This window comes from Thamnophis elegans, chromosome 1 (assembly GCF_009769535.1).
Source record: "Thamnophis elegans isolate rThaEle1 chromosome 1, rThaEle1.pri, whole genome shotgun sequence".
NCBI lineage: Eukaryota > Metazoa > Chordata > Lepidosauria > Squamata > Colubridae > Thamnophis > Thamnophis elegans.
In genome coordinates, this window is record NC_045541.1 from 81555212 (window position 1) to 81575365 (window position 20154).

The following is a 20154-nucleotide window of genomic DNA, read 5'->3' on the forward strand; positions in this document are numbered from 1 at the left end:
TTTATTCCCTTCTTTTTCCTCTTGCTAATGAATAGAAAAACCATGTAACAGAAAAACATGCCTATCGTTCACTCCTAATGTTTACACCAAGCAGTAAACATACAGTCAATGTTTCATTATGGCAACATTTGGATTTCCACACAATTCCATTAATATGGTTTGAAATTTTTTTTGCTCATCCAGTGGCTAGGAAGAAAAAAGCCAGATCAGCATCAGGCTTCATTTCAACACTGTGTAAGTTCCTGTCTTATAAAACGGTATTTTATAGACAATTGCAATAAATTTAAACCAGACAGATTTATATCTCACCTCTATTTCCAGACAGATTTATATCTTGCCTATATTTCCTATGATTCAAGGCAGCAAAATATGTTCCTTCCTTCTATTTTCCCTAAAACAGTGTGAAGTAGGTTGGGCTAATAAAAGTCATCCAGTTGCACTAGAGTTCATGGTCTCCCACTTCTAATTCAGCAAACCAAACCAGTTCTTTGATTACACTGAGGTTTACTATGACATATGAATGCAGCAAATCTATGTTTTAATCCCAAAGATTATTTGCAGCAATGGCTCCTAGTATTTTCTTTAAAGCAAGGATTAATACATGTGTCCTTCCAAAGGTGGCTGAACTCAAGACAAGCAGGTCAAATGACCAACGGTAATATTTTATAAATATTTTATTTATTTAGGGAATTTGCACATGGCAACTCTCTGTCTAGCTTCCGAGTACTCTCTCATTTACTTTTGAATGGAAAGTGAATGCTGTACTCTCATTCACTTTTATGGAAAGCAACATCATGTATTTAATGGCACGTGACAGAACTGCAATTCTGCTATTTGTCTATATGTGCAGCGAGTGAGCAATTTTAACTTGGGGAAGCCTCTATTCTATTTTACTATTTTTAACCATCCTTCAAGGCAATTTTTCTCAATTTCATAAATCATTGTACTTGGCATTTCTCCTAGTGAGAGATTGTGGAGAAGCTGGGAAGGGAATGGAAGAGACAGTAGACACCAACAATCAAGAGACAGAAGGTGACTCAGCCACTGGCTGGCAATTTAGTCCAGGTGCCAAGAAATATAGAGAAAAGTGTTCAAATCACTCACTGAGCTTCTCCCTTAATTAATTCACTATAAAGCAAGGTGGGAAATTCCTCTTAGAATTTCCAAAATCCTGTATTTACCCCAAATAAGCATTAAAACTTCCTTAATAGAATCTGTTCTTGCCTCCCCCCCCTTCTTTGGTCTTGGCCACTTGCATTAGACTTGACATTCCTGCCTTTACAATACTAAAAAATAACTCACATGCAGTACATTAGCCAAATCCTTACTTAATTACTACAGATGGAATGCTGCTAGCAATTTCATGGTGGAACTGGGATATCATAGGGCAGGTAATCAAGTGTTCTCCAGATGTTTTAGCCGCCAAATGACATCAATCATCACCATCCACCATCAAAGATAAGGAATGGAAGAACTGTTCTCTACATAACGTCTGGAACACTTCAGATTACTCATTTTTAATTCCAAGCAAATTCCACTTAGATCAATAGTACTTATACCTAGGTTAGAAATCTACAATAGCTTATTGTACTTGATTGTTCATGCATTTAACAGATAAATTCATTCTAACCATTGCCTACACAGAAATGACTTCAAGCCCTTATTTACTTCATTTTTAAAATGTCAGTATCATTCTTCCCCTGCCACATTCCTTTAAAAAAATCATATCAAGAAATCATTGAATGTTTCCTACACTCAGCTCCTATATTATATCTAGGGAAAGAGAAAAATCACAAGGAAAGCTGTCAGATCTTATTAATGTCAGCAGTAGCATTACAAGCCACTGTACTGTTGAGGGATGAACTTTGCAACTCTTGTTCAAATTATCTCTTATGTTACCATAGAGATATCTTCAGTTTCTTTCATAAAACCATCCAGTAAAAGACAGCACACACACACACACACACCTGCCTGGCCTTTGCTGGGGGAGGAGGATATACAATGCACTCATTCTCTGCCAGAAATGTCATTAAGTCATTAAAAAGTAGGTCAGAAAATATACAGCTTCAGCAATTCAAACCATTTCCCCAGCAAGTCTTCTATATTACCATATTTGGTGCCTCACCATTCCATTCACAAACTACAAAATCAAGATCTTCATTTGATTAGGTTTTATGGAGTATGGAAAATAACAAATCCTTGAATTTGGACTAATAAGGCTTGGCTCAAACTATCCCACCTTCACACAGCTTTAGGTAAATCACAAGCTATGTGTACACAATATGTAAACTTTGCCAATGTGCTTTGCAAACTATAATTCATAGTTTAGCATGTGGAACAGAGGTGGTATTCAGCCAGTTCTGATAGGTTCTGTAGAACCGCTAGTGGAAATTTTGAGAGTGGGGAGGGAATGAGGATTTTGCAGTATCCTTCCCCTGCCAGTCCCACAAAGCCACGCCCACAGAACCAGTAGTAAAAAATTTGAATCCCACCACTGATGTGGAAGTCTACAAACTGTGGTTTACTCAATATTGATAGCACAATTTGAGTACTACCCAAATTAGCCTCTTACAAATTAGCTATCCAAATTAGCCTCTTACAATCACTATCCAAATTAGCCTCTTACAAAATCGCATGACAGGTTAAAGTATTTTACTATATATCATGACAGTTTGGTTTTGGGGTGTGGTGGAATTGTTTTTAATTGTATGCTGCCCTGAATTGTTTTGCAAAGGTGTCTACATATGGCAAATAAATCATTCCATCAATCCATATAAAAATATAAAATTTTCCTTAAAGGAAAACAGGAGTAAAAATGTAAGTAAGAGTTGACTGGATCTGCAGGAAGAGTATAAAATATAATTTTATATTTTATATAAAATATAATTTTGTTCATGTACATAATTTATAAACTATGGGGAAAAGCCTATACTTTGAATTGGAAGAACTAAAGCTGAATAGGAAAAACTACATTTGCCTGCATGTCATTCAGGCAAATTCTCTTCTGCATGACAGAAGAGCAGGAGAATCTCTAATCAAAAAGAACCCTTGGCGGGAGCCAAGGAGTGTATTTTTCTCCAAGCCCAGCTCTACGAACTGCTGCAAAACAATCATTTAGACCAGATGTGCAGACTTCAGCTCCCAGAATGCATGCATGGCTAGGGAAACCTGGGAATTGCATCTCAAAGTTGCTGAGCTTGAAAAACGCCTTGGGCAAACTCTTTCCCGCTAAGAGTTTTAAGTAGAAGAATAACTCTCTAATAGTGTTGCTTAGTTTCTGGATTCCTATAGAAAGCAGGTAAATTCTATATTCAGTTCCCTTTGGATGTTCACATCCCTTTGGATGTGAAAAAACAAGAGTGCCCTTCCCAGCATCCCTGCTCTGTACATGAATGGGATGAACAGAGGAATAACAAATATGAGTTTGTGACTAGGTTGGCCCTTCCAATTTCCTTTAAAAATAAAACTCTTTTCAAAACAAAAAGCAATTCACGCAAGATATGCTACTAAAATGAACCAAATGAGTTTAAAAATGATTTGTATTATCAGTGAAATGATATAATTAGAATAGCAATAGCAATAGCAGTTAGACTTATATACCACTTCATAGGGCTTTCAGCCCTCGCTAAGCGGTTTACAGAGTCAGCATATTGCCCCCAACAACAATCCGGGTCCTAATTTTACCCACCTCGGAAGGATGGAAGGCTGAGTCAACCCTGAGCCAGTGAGATTTGAACAGCCGAACTGCAGAACTGCAGTCAGCTGAAGTAGCCTGCAGTGCTGCATTTAACCACTGCACCACCTCGGCTCTAGAAATAGCTTTGAGGATAACAAAAATGAAGGGAGAGACTGGAGTAATATTAAGAGCTGCTTCTTCAAATTAGTTAGATCATTTAGCATCCCTTCATTCAGTGACATTAACCTTTTGGGAACAGTGGCATTTTAGAATTTCATACTCCTACAAGAACAGGAACAGTGTGATTTTCATTTTAATCTAAGAGTTAAAATTTACCAATGAAGTTCATTTCCTAACAATGTTTTTGACAGAAACGATACTATTTGGGAGGGGCAGGTCAGTCAGAAGAATTTCATCTGGAGGGCTGCTATTCCATTTTGACAGATCTCCGGTGAGAAAAACTGCATAGTGCGCTATGAAGCCAAAAATTTCTGGAGCCTGAATGAGCACAGTGCCACATTAATCTAAAGTGAAAATCCTCTTCACAGGGTCTCTGCTGCCAGCCTGCTGAGTTGTTAGTCTTATCAACGTGCCCCATACAAGTGTGCGTGCTTCAGGGACACTCCTCTGGAAGACTAAGGCACGTATTATTTTCCACACCTCCCCAGAGCTGGCAAGGCCCCTCTCATTAATCACACCCTGGACGCAAATCATATTTACTTGCAACTTAGGGTATTTCATTTCTTGCCTATATATAAATAGAAGTAGTGCAGGCCATTACGGCAATAATCTCTTTATGTGCAGAAGGGCCTCCATAATGTCAAAGGTATTATGGTAATGGAGATGGCTTTCTATTAGACAAGACTGACTGAATCGAAGGGGGGGAAAATGTCATGTTAAATTCTGATAAAAACGAGAGACTACCTAAAATGCTCAAGTTATGGATCTGAGATGAAATCCAATGTGGCATTTCTGCTGAAGAAACTGTTTCAGAGAATCACAAGGGGCTGGGAATCTTTCCACAGCCTGCAAAAAGCTGCTATTGGATTGCTTAGCATGGGATTTTACCATATAAAACCTGACTGCATTCATATAAATGGTACTGTTGTGGTGAAACGTTTAGTTCCATACAGAACTTCCATTGTTGGTTTTCTGCTGACAAATATCCATGGTTTTTCTCTACATTACAGATATAGACTGTGTTGGCCTATGTCTACATACTATGTTAATCATAATTTGCTTAATCATGGTTTGTTCCATAAGCTGCAACTGATTGGAAATACACATTATACTTTGTCATTAGCTGCATCTACCAATCACAATATCTGGATATCAACATCACGAGCCAAGGTAGCCCAGTGGTTAGAGTGCAGTACCGCAGGCTACTTCTGCTGACTGCTAGCTGCAGTTCACAATTCAAATCACACTCTGCTCAAGGTTGACTCAGCCTTCCATCCTTCCGAGGTCAGTAAAATGAGGACCAGATTGTTTGGGGTAATATGCTAACACTGCAAACTGCTTAGAGAGGGCTGTAAAGCACTGAGAAGTGGTATATAAGTCTAAGTGCTATTGCTATCAACCAAAATCTATTATAATTTAGTGTGAAGTCACCCAATGCTACCTGCCCTGTCTTTCTTATCTTTATATAAGGAACTTGGGAAACTCCCCACTCCAGTCACAGGGCACTTTTACACAACCAGTTTTCACATCCCTTGTAGCTTCTATTGAACTTTTATGTCACTACAAGTGCCCTCATAGCTGTCTCTTGTGATTTCAATGAACAAGAAAGAGTGAAGAGGAAGGGCCATCTAGCTGATCAACAGGAGAATCCTGACTCCATTTTCCTTATTTCCACACTGTATCCCGTGACTGTGAATGAGCAGAAACTAAGGCGGGCAACCAAGGTGCACAGTGTTCTGATTCTAGAACAGGGGCGTCAAACTCAAGGCTGCGGGCTGGATTAGAACCATGGGGTGCTTAGATCTGGCCCGTGAGGCAGCCCTGGCCCACAGTGAAGGACTGGCCCACAGTGCCTCTGCCAATGAAAATGGAGCTCGGGGGGGGGGGGCACATGCAGCTCAAGCTCTGTTTTCGGTTGTGATGGCCTCCTGCAACCCTCTGCCAGCAAAAACAGATATCTTGAACTCTATTTTCCCTGGCAGAGGGGTGCAGGAGGCCGTCGCGACATGAGTGTCATTGAATTGCCCACGCCCAACCTGGCCATGCCAACCCGGCTTCCTCAGGTCACACACAACCCTGAATGAAAACACACAACCCTCAATGAAGTCGAGTTTGACACCCCTGTTCTAGAGGAAGAAAATCCAGAAGTCACTTCATCATTTCCTCTGAAGCAGAAGCTCAATCAAATCTTAATCAGCTCAGTTTTTGAAGCCCCACAATATCATATGAATGACAAGATTTCATTTTTATGTGGAGCAGGGACCATTCCACTATTTTGCATTTTATAGTACATAACTTCCTTATTAATCAGATTTTTATAGACTAGCTGTTAAGCTACTTGATACACTAGTTTCTTTATATATATTATATTTCTGTAGTTTTTGGCTCTAACACTAAAAGAGGCATATTCACCCCCATCCAACACATTTATATATCTTTAGGTATTTTTATGCCTCATCTTCCACATGTTATACTCAGAAATATCCATTATTTTATACTCTTTACAATTAATTTAATATCATATATGGTCAGGACCAATCCTTGGTCCCAGCAGCTAGAAGGTTTGATGAGGCAAGAGCCCTGTAAATAGGTTAAGTGGATCACACAAAAACTCCACAGAATCACAATGGGAAAAAAATACCACATTTACTATGCTTTCAAATATACTTAGGCAGATATAATTTGACTACTCTGGTATCCCAGAGGTCCAGAATTGTTTTCAAACTTAGAATTCTTGTGTGGAAATCCTCTAAAAGAAGTAATGCTGAGCTGAAAACTGCTTTGGAAGATTCCCAAAGTTTTCCACCGTGAAAGAGCTTTTAGTTTTTCTGTGTTCTTCTGAGTAATTCTACGATATTCCACTTATATTTTTTGTCTTTGTTATTGGACAAAACTACTGCTGGCATTACTGTTTTCTGGTACACATTGTTCTATCACCCTGGAGCTGAATGTTTACACTTTTACAATTGTAAACACCTAATGTGAGAAGTTACCACATGATTTATTTCCTTGGATTTAAGTCAAATCTGGGAGGTTGCAAACTGCTGAAAGGAGAATCATGCAATGAAGGACATTTGCATGCCTGTTGGCCATGTCACAGCAAAATAAGTGTAAGAACATAATATTCTACCTAGTAAATGTCACTGAAAGTCTCACCTTTGAAAAAAATCGAAGGAAAATAGTCTTTGACTAAACTAAATAAGGTCTGGCAAGAAATATATTTAGAGAGGCAATTTTAGCTTGGGAGGACTTTCAACATTTCAGCTTATTTTCTTTTGAGAGCTGGAAATCAGAATTTCATTTTTTGCTAGTGTGTTCACAGAAAAAAAATGACAATAAAGCTTATCTTACATTATTATTAGTGGGGCACAAATATACTACACATTGCAGGATTGGCTCATTAAACAAGCTGGTTGCTACACCCAAAGATGATTGAAACCTCAATAACCCTCAGTAATTTTTGTGCGTGTTGGTGGAGCCCTTCTGGTTTCCTGCAAGGAAGCCTGATATAATCTCTTCAGATGAGCATTCTTCTTACCTTCACAGCCCAAATGGACTGGTCCAAAGGATGGAAAAGTTTGAAACAGAAGCCATCTTTTTTTGACGGTCTCTCGATGAGCTCACAGGAATGAAGCAAAATGGTGCCCACCCACTGTCCAGTCTTTGGAGTTTTATAGATTAGGAGTACTCCAGGTTTCAGTACACACCACAATTTAGTCCAGCTCTTCAGAGTGCCACGTATCTAGAGAATAAGAAGAAATACAGTAATCTAAACCAATAAAACAGGTTTTTAATGGTGCAGAACAAGACCTTCATTCTAAATTCAGTTATTCCAAGTGAATAACTTCCAAGGTTCAACAACCTTAAATATTTTTGTGATTTAAATCAAACTTTCAGTTAAACTTTCTAAGAAGAAATTGGACCTATTATCTCTTAAAAAGCTAATAAAGAAATTTTCCCTTTGCTCTTAGATTCAAGTGTTTACCCTCAACCCCAAATCAGTCACATTTAAACAAGAAGTGCTCCCTTGAATTCCTACAGTCTCTCACCACTGGCCTAAATGAATGTGTTATCTGTGCTTTTGAGTTATTCTTGGCTCCTGGGCATTGCCTGGCCAAATCCATGCAATTTTCTTGAAAGTTTATTCAGAAGTGATTTGACACTGCTTGCTTGCTAGGGCTGAGAGATAGTGACTGGCTCAAGGTCACCCAGCTGGGTTTGTGCCTAGGATGGGACTAGAATTCAGTCTCCAAGTTTCTAACTTGGTGCCTTAACACTATACCAAACTGGCGGTCAGGTAGATATTACTGCTGGCTATTTTTGTTATTTATGGTGTGTGTGTACGGTAGAACTGTAAACTGCTCAAAGGTGACTAATGATTGGAATGACATATAGGCACAACCAAACAAATTGTGTTTTTTTTTAAGGAAAAGATGGGAATAAGGTATACAAAAGGAAAGATGATCTTTGTTAAACAATTCAAGGATGCTACCAGTCCCACTGATAATATTTTTCCTTCTTTTAAACTGTGCTTCATCTCCTGTTTTGCCACAAAGAAACCTTGGATATGACCTCTATCTTGGCTATGACTTAAAAAAAATGCTTGTTTCCCAAGAGGGCTGGTTTTAAAGCAGTAAATAAATTCTGGGTAGAAAACGGTGGGTGAACTATAATGTACAATTCTAAAAACTCCTCAGTTACATATTTTTAAAATGACATTTTGCATCAAATTACCTTCAACCAATCTGCCATAATGACCACTCGGGGATCTTTCAAAGCACTAAAGAGCTGCTTAGTGGCTTTTTTCTTCTCCTGCCTGTAGTTTTTTTTCTGGACCTATTATATCATAGAGATAAAATATCAGTCAGGAACACATTTTTTCTCTCTTTCTACTACTGGCAAAAAGGGAGAAAAAGCAAAGAAGATAGGCTATGTCCCCCATTTAAACGGCATTCCTCTGCCTCCAGAAGCAACTTGCTGAAAATTTTTTGCAGCGTTAAATACAGCAGCAACTGGGTTCCATCATACCCCTGCCTTCTCTTTGTCTGTAAAATGTTTTTATTTTCGTATTCGACTCATTACAGTTTTATAGCTACTCCAACCAAGAGCAACTGAGCTTTTATTCATTCATACACCTAACAAATCCTCATAGGATTCGGAGAAAGTAAACAGGAGTACATATGCTATCCTGTGTTTTCAGGAGAACAGGGTGATAAATTTTCATTATTAAGAAATAATTTGGAAAATAAATGTTTTAAATTTGAAGAATCTACCAGAAATTTGGAAGTTGAATTATGTAAATATTGGATTCATCAGTCAGAATTAATAAATATTTAGATAATAGCTACAACTGCCATCATGGCATGCATAAACATATGTACATATTATCAAACAAGGTTCATGACCCTGCAAATAGCTTTACTGTGTATATTATGCAAATAGTTTTAGTAACAAAAACACCTGCTCTCATAATGATATTTTGAAGGAGTTCTGAAGAGCCATATGCAATAGTGTGTGCACATGGCTACAACAACATTAAAAAATTAAGGAACTATGGCTTGGTGGTGGCAAGAACTTCCAGATATAGTGAAACTACAAATCCCAGTAACCTAGCAGTGGGGCCAAAAATTAGGGATGCTAATTTTTTACAAGAGATTTTGAGTTCAATTCCTGAAATTTCCCACTCAGATAATATGGATAAAAAAGCACCTTCTTAAAATCCTTTAAAGACTGGAAAAACTGGATTAATTAATCTAGTGAACAAGGCAATCTGCTGTGCAAAACTATTTTAACTCATTTTGGGGACATATAGCAAAGTCTAAAACATGCAGAATCCAAACTGGAATCAAATAAATAAACAAATCACAATTATGAAAATTTGAGAATAAACACAAAGCTATTTTAGATATTAGTGGACATTAGCTGACAAGGCTATTTTGCATACTGTTTTGAGCAATCCTGCCTGTCTATCTATCCATCTATCATCTGTCAATCAATGTGGAACAAAGGATGCAGCTTAATCTTCTTCCATCTACCTTTAATGTTTCCTTTTTGTTGTTTATTCCAGTAGGAGATACACACTCCTTATCAGACCCGTTGCAAAGTTTGTGCTCAGTCTATCAAAAGAAGGAAAAAGAAAAGACAGGAATTAGATAAATATGAAATCATTTTAGAAAACAGCTTTTTTATGATGGTAGGAACATTTGTTACTGAAACACAGAGAGAATATGGGCACTCTGAAATGGCTACCATGGGAAAGAGCTTCCGATTTAGAAAACATTAACTATAGATGGATGTGGATGTCACAAAAACCTCATTTACCAGATGTTAAATGGGTAAATTTATTCCCTTCCACAACTGTCATCCTGTCCCTCAATGCATGCTGCTGCTGCTGATTACTGATGATTTAATACATTAACTTATAACCAGTCACTTGTAACCGGTCAAAACGGAGTCCCCAAAAGCTACTTATGACCCAGTTCTGAAGTTACAATGCCACCCTCAAAATCATGTGACCATGTTTACCACTGTTATGATTTATGACTATAATTGCCAGCTCAATTACAGTTGTAACTCAACTCATCTTTCCACCACGGGGAGAGGAATGAGCACTACAACAATAAAACCCAGATTTTTAGAAATGTCAGGAAAAAATATTCAAAACATAATTTGCATATTATATGTATGCATAGACAAATTATTACAATCCAGTTTTTAAGGAACAAATTGTAACCACATGAAATTATATTGCCCACTCTTTCTATTGCACTGAACGAGACTATATATTTTCATCAAATCTATCTTTGGTATCAGGAACACAAGTTTTTTCCAAAGGTACATAACAATCTCTTTTGCAATGCTCAAGGAGTGACGTAGTCACACTTTTTATAAATAGATTCCAATTTGTTAACAACACATTAATATTTTTAGGTCTTATTACTAAAAACTGATTCAAAGTATGAAGAATATTCAACCAACCAATACAGAAACACCACAAATATAACCAAAATATGTGTGTTAGCATGCCATAATAGTACATATCTCCAATATAATAGGGCAGACATCTAATTTTTTGGGGGACAATTGCCCTCAAGTTAAATATCCAAAATATCACAGGTAGTCCTTATAAAATTACAATTGAACCTAAAATTAATATTGTTAAGTGAGACATTTGTTAACTGAGATTTGCTCTATTTTATGACCTTTCTTATCACAGTTGTTAAGTGAATCACTGCAGTTAACATGGTTAAGTGAATCTTCCCCATTGATTTTGCTTGTCAAAAGATCATCACATGACATTGGGACGCAGCAGTGGTCGTAAGTATGAACCAATTGCCAGGTATCTAATTTTTTTTTTAGATAAGGTTTTATTTCTTTTAAAAAACACAAATATTTCATCATTCGTCAATCATTAAAACATTGAAGTACAATTTTTTTGTATGCCCCTCCCTCCCTCCGCCCCCCAACCCCCTCCTCCTTCCCCCCCCCCGACTTCCCAGAACCCGTACACGGTATGGATTTTTAACTAACACAGTCTAAAATCTATTGAGAAAAAAGAAATAAAGAAATTAATGACATTCTACATTGACCTTAGCTTCTTCTTACTGAACTAACTTTTAACAGTTTAAATCATTTCTGACCAGGTATCTAAATTTTGATCACATGATCATGGGGCTGGTACATAGGTCATAATTGTGAAAAAAATTCTAAGTTCCTTTTTTTCAATGCTGCTGCAACTTTGAATGTTCATTAAGAGCACAGTTGTAAGTCAAGGACTACCTATATTTTGATGAATAACGTCACCTTAAGGTTATAATAATTCTATTTAACATCCCTTCTCAATAGTATCTCATTTTTATCTTTGACATAGGGGGAGAAGGAAACAAGATTTCCAAACAAAACATTGGACTATAGCCATCTACTATTTTTTATTTTCTAATCATGCCTCTGAAATCTGCAAGTGACCTGCTTGAAACTGGCCTGTTTAAAGCTATTATGGATTGACATTACATTTGAAAGTCATCTTTAGAAATGAATGGAGATAAAAACAAGGCAATAAAAACATTTACTTTTAGATAGAAGTAGTTTTATGGAAAGAAAATCCAGGCCAAAGATTTACACACACAACATACACATAACAAAGATAACCATGCTTTGATAACCACAAATGTTCCTATAATGTTTGGACTCTAAAAACCAGGACTCGGGGAAGAGATGATAAACATTTTGTTCTTAAAATCATACTTGCCTAGATTCTCTATTAACAGAATAAGTTGCCAACAACATCTGACTTGGCTTGATAGCAGATATTAGGGCCAATGCAGTGCACAGACAGACGTTAACTCATAAATATAAACAAATATCAATATTCATGCTGAGCTGCAGTTGTTGTTATTTGCATTCTGTTCCCACAATTCACTGAGGAAAGAGGCACAACTGCAAGGTCATTTTGTTCCAGATTGTCTAGCTTTGCTCTCCTCTCCAACAATGCTGGTAAAGAAGATGAACAACTACAGTAATCAATATACCATATTTTTCGGAGTATAAGACACACTCCCCCCCCCTTAAAAGTGGGTGAGAATTTGGGTGTGTCTTATACACCGAATGTAGTTCCACCCTACCCACCAGCCCCTACCCGTTGGCCTCTGCCTCCCAGAAATTTGCCTACTTGCAGCAAACAGCCTGTTACAGTTTCAGTACAGCCTGATTAGCACAAGCAGCTGATTGTCAGTTGGATCGCCTCCCGACCATCAGCTGTTTCTGGCTGTTTCAGGGATTGCCATTGCTGCCTCCGTGCATCCCATTTTCAGCCTCCATGCGCCCTTGTGTCTATTAGAAAAGTGGATAAGAGGCAAAAAACATTCTCAGGCTGAGGGCACCACTAAAATTGGCCTTTGAATAATATTGTGGGATTGCCTTCCCCCCTTGGCAGCGTAGTGGTTAGAATGCAGTATTGCAGGCTAACTCTGCTCACTGCCAGGAATTCTTCACCGACTCAGGGTTGCCTCAGCCTTCCATCCTTCCAAGGTGGGTAAAATGAGGACCCACTCTGTAAATCGCTTAGAGAGTCCTGTAAAGCACTATATAAGTCTAAGTGCTATTGCTATTGTTTAATGGGACTATCACATGTATTTGATTAAATTTCGTTTACATTTAATTTAACATAAATCAAATCTCTTATATTCTCCACTTTATTACTTTCTCTTTTCTCCCTAAACTTATTTCCTCTTCTTGTACCTGAAAATTACACTTTCGTTTCAACTTGTAGAGGTTCAAAGATGGAGCTTAATTCAAAGCTTTTGGGGAATGGAGACTATGTGCCCCTCACGCAGATAATTTCCATTATGCAAAATTAAAGTTTGTTTAAGCTTCTTTATATACGTAGGAGAAATTTTCTTGTGGTATTTTAAAAAGCACAGCAACTTCCTCAAAGATCAGAGCATGATTTAGTGGAAATATTACACATATAAACAACACATTTGTCTGTCTTCTTTGTGTGTGTGAAACTAGTGCAAACCCAACCATTACCAGGGCAGGTTGGTTTCTATTATACATCAAGAATAGCCACAATCAATTTGCCCTTTAAACAAAGCTCCAGGAAATAGTGACAAAACACTGCAGCTAGACAGGGTGGGGGTGGTGGGGTGGTAAGTGGCTGTACGATTGTCCCCTCATAGCAACAGTCAGGAAATTGGCGCTGAGGACCCAACACTGAATTTTAACCAGCAACAAAGCCATTTATAGTGTAGCATTTGAACACACAAACATTTATACTATGGTTACAGAAACCTCCAAATCAAACATGAAATAATGATTTGAAGTCAAGCTGGTATATGAATATGGACAGGGATGTTCTCTCTAGCTGCGTCAGGTGTTCAAGTGAAATTTAATTCAGAATGACTCTCTGAACATGACTTAATTTAAGTTGGATTGTTTTGGGCCATTAAACTGCAAGTGCAGAATGTGTAAGATTTGTCCTGTTTCAATCCTCTGTGTGTTTGATTTGATGTATGAATCTCATCCAAACTGGTTCACCACAATGAATACCTGCATAGCCTTAGTACTTCTCAAACAAATGTCTGGGAAATTCTAACAACCAGGGTCAAACTAAATAAAATATTTCAAATTAAAATGATCCCCATGCCGAAATGTTTAGATTTGCTCACCATTACAAACATTTTCCCCTGCTCTGGAGAACATAACAAACCTTTAGAGCTAGGAAAGGGGATGCATTCACATTTGTACAGGTAGTCCTTGACTTATTACTATAACTGAATCTGGAATTACAGTCATAAGCCTTGCTGGTCATTAAATGGGTCACCATATAACCACTTCTGATTTATGACATTTTTTTCCAGCAGTTGTTAAGCAATTATTAAGTGAATCCATTGGATACAATGCACAATTTTTGCCCCAAACTGGAAGCAAATGCTGATTTCTAGAAAGAAAAATCAATTACAAATTGTGGTCATTGAACATGGGACACTGCAAACAGCTGTAAATATGGGCCATGTTAGGCAGGAACAACCAGACCCAGTCATGAAGAATTTAAACTAGCTACTTCATTATTCTATTGCCTAGTTCAAGGCATTGTCCAGAGTGGCAGTTTGCTCCTGGGAAAGACTAGATAACATTCAGTGGCATTCAGATTTAAGACTAATCCCCCACTTGACCCCTCAAGTGGAGCAGTCGCTTTCCTATGGTTGCCAACTGCCCATAATGCAATCAGGTTATCACATGGGATGTCTGTGGGTGTCAGAACTTTGAATCTGGGTCATAAGTAGAGCACTGGGGATGTCCTTTGTAACTTCAAACAGCCACTAAGTGGCCAGTTCTAAGCCAAGGCCTGACTACCTGTACTGTGCTTTGAACTGATGATCAGATACCCTTGAATGTCAGAGTAGATAATCACACCCAAGAATGGCACAAATTAGTGAACCTTTTCCTTGTCTGTAGTATAATGCAACAAGAATTTAGTTATAAACACAGGAAATTCTCGGTATAATGTCAGACATTTTATCCATTCACAGGTCATCTTAATCCAAGTTTAAAAAGAAAGAATTCTCTGTAATCATCATTACCTTATTAGCAGAGTTTGGTGTCTGAGGAATCTCATCCTTCAGCATGGGCAAACTATTTCCTTCCATGTCTTTTCCTGAAACACAACATTCATAAAAGCTTTGTTTCTGAAGAAATCAAAAGCAGATTTCTATAGAATGCTACCTTTGTATTATTGTGTGTTTTTAAATGTTTTAAGTAACTGCTCATAGTAGCTTGGAGTCTGGTGGCATATAAATTTAATTTCTTAGAAGGACTGAGCCTAGAAATCTCAAAGCTCCATTCCCAGCTATCCTCTTTATCTTTTCACGCTGCCTTCCCTTCTGCTTTAGATTAGCAACTTGGTAGTTCTTACTGTCATTATTTATCTTCCGGAGAAGTACTGCTTAACATTTTTCTGTTAAACCCAATGTTTCAGAGAGATAATGGTCTCACAATGCATATTGTTTCTCTAGTCAGTAAAAGCTAAAAGCAGAAAAACAAAATAATCTTTACAATGCAGTCTCTTGGCCATGTTTCTGGGTGACATCTGTCAAGAGACTTCAGCTCTTTTTATCCTCTTGGGAAAGCAACTTCATAAGAGATAAACAAAATCCAACTTTAACTTAAAAAGAGAAATAAAAGGTAAACTGTAATAAATATTACATTTAGTTATTAAAATATAAAGTTTTACTATTGAAGTATATAGATATTGAGTTGTCTTGACCAAAGACAACAACTAAACACAAAATCCACAAGACAATGCAAAATGAATACTACAAGAAGACCACCACATGGTAAGGGTGTGCAACAAATGAAAAATAACTCTTTAAGGAGATTTGAGTAAAATCCAATCAGTTATATCAGATTATAAGATTCTACAGAACAATTATGACTTCATGTATGTGTAGTTCCTATCTTTATACAGAGAAATAAAAATCAGGAGACAATAAGGCTTAACTAGCATCATACAAATAAATACAAATCAAAATTCTAATATAATTTTCTGGCTATACATGTGATTCATTTTTTAACAGATAAATTAATTCCTGAAGCAAAAATCATCTCTTTCCTTGCTTTATCCAGCTTCTGGTAGATTCCAATTTTTAACAATAGCTCAGAAGAAGAACATTAGGTGTCCCCCTTTTCCTAGGTCTAACACTCTGCTTCTTCTTCTATACCTCTTCCAATTCTTTCTTCCAAGTCCTCCCTTTCTTTTAATAAGGACTCAAATTTAACCATTATTTTTAAAGAGCACACCTTAATTTCCCCAGTTGCTTTGGGTCAGGATGAGCAGAGACCCCAGCTGTTTTATAGTATAGTTCTGGTTACTGTTTTACTCTTTTAGGTGGTTTTAATGGTATGTTGATTTCCCTATATTTTTGCCATACCATTTCTTCTATGCCCAAAATCTAATTGTTTGAGTTTGGTAGATATATAAATGTTCTAAATAGATACACAAGTTTATTTTTGTTCCTATAAACCTGGCGAGTATAATTAATGGATCAAGGATGACAGGAGCCCAAACTACACATATCTGGATGGGCATAGGATGTCCAAGACTGAATTAAGTTCCTAGAAGATTTGCAAGAGTGTATGCTGACACAATTCTTAAAAATAATCAACAGGATGAATAGGCAAAAGGTAGGCTTCTCAGATCTACTGAGTTTCCCACTTGTATTTACCAAACAGAAGTATGTATAAAAAGGGTGGCTCAAGATGATAGATCAAAAAACACTAAGCACTAAGTTCCTGAAAACATGAGCTGGAGCTTATGGACAAATCCTTTCAAATACAAAACCAGTCTTATTTCTCGCCAATATTCTTTGAGCAAGTTAGGAAAGAAAATGTGTTTTATTGGTGCCATCAAATCAGCAGGAGTTGGAAATTCTTCCAGATCTACTATTGCAAAGTACAATAACTGCTCAAAGGTCTTGATTTCTCATTTCCCCATCTCCATTGTATAGCCCATTTTAAAATCCACTGGAACACACTCACCTGGGCTAATGGGATAGATCTCATTATCAGCCGCAAAAAACAAGTTCCGGGTCAGCTTGCGAGGATCAATTTTCTGAGGTGTAGATGCAGCAGGACAGAGTGAGAACCTTCGCCGAAAAAAGTTTTCTTCCTTCATGGCATGTGCTGTAGGGGTTTTCTGAAATTAAGAGACAAAAACAATCACATGTAGCTTCAATAGCCTAGTTGGGATTTTGCTGTTTATTTATTTTTTCTTGCTTAAATCAATCTATTTTTAAATTAAAACACTGCATTTTTAAATACAGAAATGAACAAATAAGTATGACAAATATGCCAATGATGGAGTTTAATATTTTTATTTATTTTAATAAGTCAGTATTACATCTCAACTAAAAGTCTATATAGTGTCTATGGAGATTCTCAGTCATTCAGGTCATGGTTGTCCCAAAGATGCTTTTTCAGGAGGCAACGGGACTTTCTTGTTTTTTCTTTGAAGATACTTCTCATCCAAGAAGTTTTATTTAGCTCTGACTGGATGGTGGAGACATTCAGTCAGAGCTGAAGAAGCTTCTTGGATAAGAAGCAAAAAGTCTTCAAAGAAAAAACAAAAAAGTCCAATTGTCTTAAAAAACATACATATCAACCATTCAACAAAATGCAGCCTAAAATTAATTTTGGTCAGCAGGTTTAATTTAAAGTACACTATTTGGTCCATGCCTGCTACCCACATCAGGAGCAATCAAGATGCTTTTCCTATCTTCCATTTCTGCTTCTTATATAAGTTCTTGACTGTACAGTCCAAACTAGAAGTAAATGCCTACTTTTCATAAACCACAGAGAATGGTTCTTTGAGCTTTAAATCACACAGATTTTTCCTAAATATTTCAGCTCAGAAATTTTTTATCAACCCATCAGGAAGAAAAGACTGGCCTGGTTAAGTAATTCTTTTCTGAAATAATCAGGTATTGATTATTTGGTGCCCACTACATACATCAAGTTCAAATATTTTGGCCACCAAACAAGAAGAGAGGACTCATTGTAAAAGACCCTCATGTTGAGAAAGACAGAAGGCAAAAGGAGAAGGGGAAAGGAGAGAATAAGATGGTTAAATACAGTCATCGACACAATGAACATGGATTTGGGCAGGTTCCCGGAGACAGGTAGGACAGGGGAGCTGATGTATTGTGTCCATGGGATCACGTAAAGTTACACACAACTTAAGAGTCTGAACAACAAAAACAAGAACAACATATCTCAACAATAAAATCTGATTAACATTTATTTAAAAACAACTACAATGTATTGCTTTGTTTATCACATAAAGCCTAATGTCTGGATGTCCATATTGTGTAAAAATGTCATGCAGTGTTGTGGTCCACTGGCGGCCTGCGGACCTGGCAGCAAAGTTGGACAGTGAGGAGGTTAAGGAGCATGGGCTAGTCCTGGAGTCTGGGGAAGGCTCAGACGAGGGCTCTGCATTGGAGGTAGAGATGGTGCCAGGGCCATCTGGGAGTTATGTGCTGCCTCCGGAACCTCCAGAGTCGGACATCAGCGAGGCAGAGGAATAGCGGGAACCTATTCCCAGTGCATGTATACTCAGAGCTGCCAGAAGGCAAGAACAGTTAAGACAGAAGGGACGACTCAGGAGTAAGGCTTGGAGGAGATTGGCCCCTCCCATTGGACATAAAGGAGGAGCAAAGACAAGTGAGCCTTTGCAGGAAGCAATTTTGTTGTACTGGTTGGTTTACATTCTGAAGCTCCATTTTGACTCTTTGCTCCATGTGGTCTTGCCAAGCTAATTGCCAATTAAGTATTTGGCACCATTTCAAGGAAGGTAAAGGTGGGTGCTTATCAGCCTTATCCCAAAAGACTTTGGCAGCCTACTGTCGGACTCTTTACAAACTATTTGGGACTCATTACGGGCTGTGAACGAACATAATTCACAGGTTTTGAAATAAAAAGACTATAGGGTCTGCTTTTTACTGTATCAGGAAGCCTAGGTCAGAACGTGCAACTGTTTCAATGTTGGCTTTTTAACCTATGATTCCAAAATTCCTAGGCACTGACTGCGCATTGTACACCGCCCCACATGGGATGACCTCTAAATTGAAGGAGATGGTATAATGTCATAATTATATAGTATTTACTTTTTTTCCTTCTAATATTTTAATTTTTCTCTGTGTATGGGTGCGGGTGTTTCTATTACTGCTATTGAGGGAGAACTGAGTAAAACCATGTTAGAGATCCTGGAAGGCCAGTCCAGCTAAATTTAATCAGTAGCAATTAACCAAATAGTTATTGGTTAATATCTAATTTATAAGACTATAAATTAAGGATTATTTATGCTAGTTTTCCTGTCTTAATACAAAGAAACAAAACAAGAAAATCTGGGAAATATATTTTCCTTCGCACAATTTTTGCTGCAGTATATTTAACATTAACATGTATGGGATGTTGGGAATGGTTAGAAATCATGAGCTATAAAATAATACTCTTCTTACAGGTGCAATTTTTTTTACAACGGAACATATATTGCTAAATTACATTAGAGATAAAAATGAATTTCTTAAAAAATATAGGCTTATATTCAAAATACAAATCAGAAGAATTAAGGTGCTTTCAAGAAAACACTAAAAAAAGTTTCATAAAATTAATTAATCTTTAAAGGTGGAGATCTAACACTATCAGTACTCATAATTTTACCAACAGAAATAAAAAAAAGAGCAACCAAACGTTTCACAGTCTTTTATTATTGTGTACACAACAGAGACTCTTAAAAGTGCAAGGCAGGAAACAGAAGATAATTCAAACCGCCTTTTGCTAAGCTGTTCCAAAAAACTGACAATAAACCTAATGTGTTCCAGACATTTCAGATATTATTTTTTTATCATGGGATTTATAAAAATGACATTGCTGAGCTAAGCCAACTTTCCATTTTAGAAGTAACAGATTATCCTTCCATATGCTCCTTTTTTATCATAGCTTTTTGCTGTTTCCCATGTGTATCAACCACGTTGCTCTCATGTGATAAAATGCAGAAATCATACAGAAAAGATAGGATCGTGTAGGATCAATTACTGAAAGATTGACTGGGTGGTAATGTCAATGGAATAATAATTTTCTTCTCTTCCTTGATACTCCCAGTTTCTCTTAGGTTCTAGAATGTGAGATGGGCTAAAACAACCTCAAACTTCCTGCATTAAACTACTGCTCTCTCATTCAATCATTTTAATAAATTTTGTAAATTTTAAATTAACAGACCTTTCATATGTCTTTTTAGTGGT

General features: G+C 37.2%; 1 protein-coding gene across 2 annotated transcripts in view; it reads right to left on the bottom strand.

Moving 5' to 3' along the window:
* OSBPL5 (oxysterol binding protein like 5) overlaps positions 1 to 20154 on the bottom strand; it is a 127134-nt gene that overhangs the window by 34358 nt on the left and 72622 nt on the right. For both annotated transcript variants that reach the window (XM_032224431.1, XM_032224440.1), the window contains 5 exons: positions 16892 to 17048; positions 14938 to 15011; positions 9892 to 9972; positions 8591 to 8692; positions 7395 to 7598 (listed from right to left, as the gene is read on the bottom strand). In XM_032224431.1, coding sequence (XP_032080322.1) covers positions 7395 to 7598; positions 8591 to 8692; positions 9892 to 9972; positions 14938 to 15011; positions 16892 to 17027 — 597 coding nt within the window. In that variant the 5' untranslated portion in view covers positions 17028 to 17048. The remainder of the gene's footprint in view (positions 1 to 7394; positions 7599 to 8590; positions 8693 to 9891; positions 9973 to 14937; positions 15012 to 16891; positions 17049 to 20154) is intronic.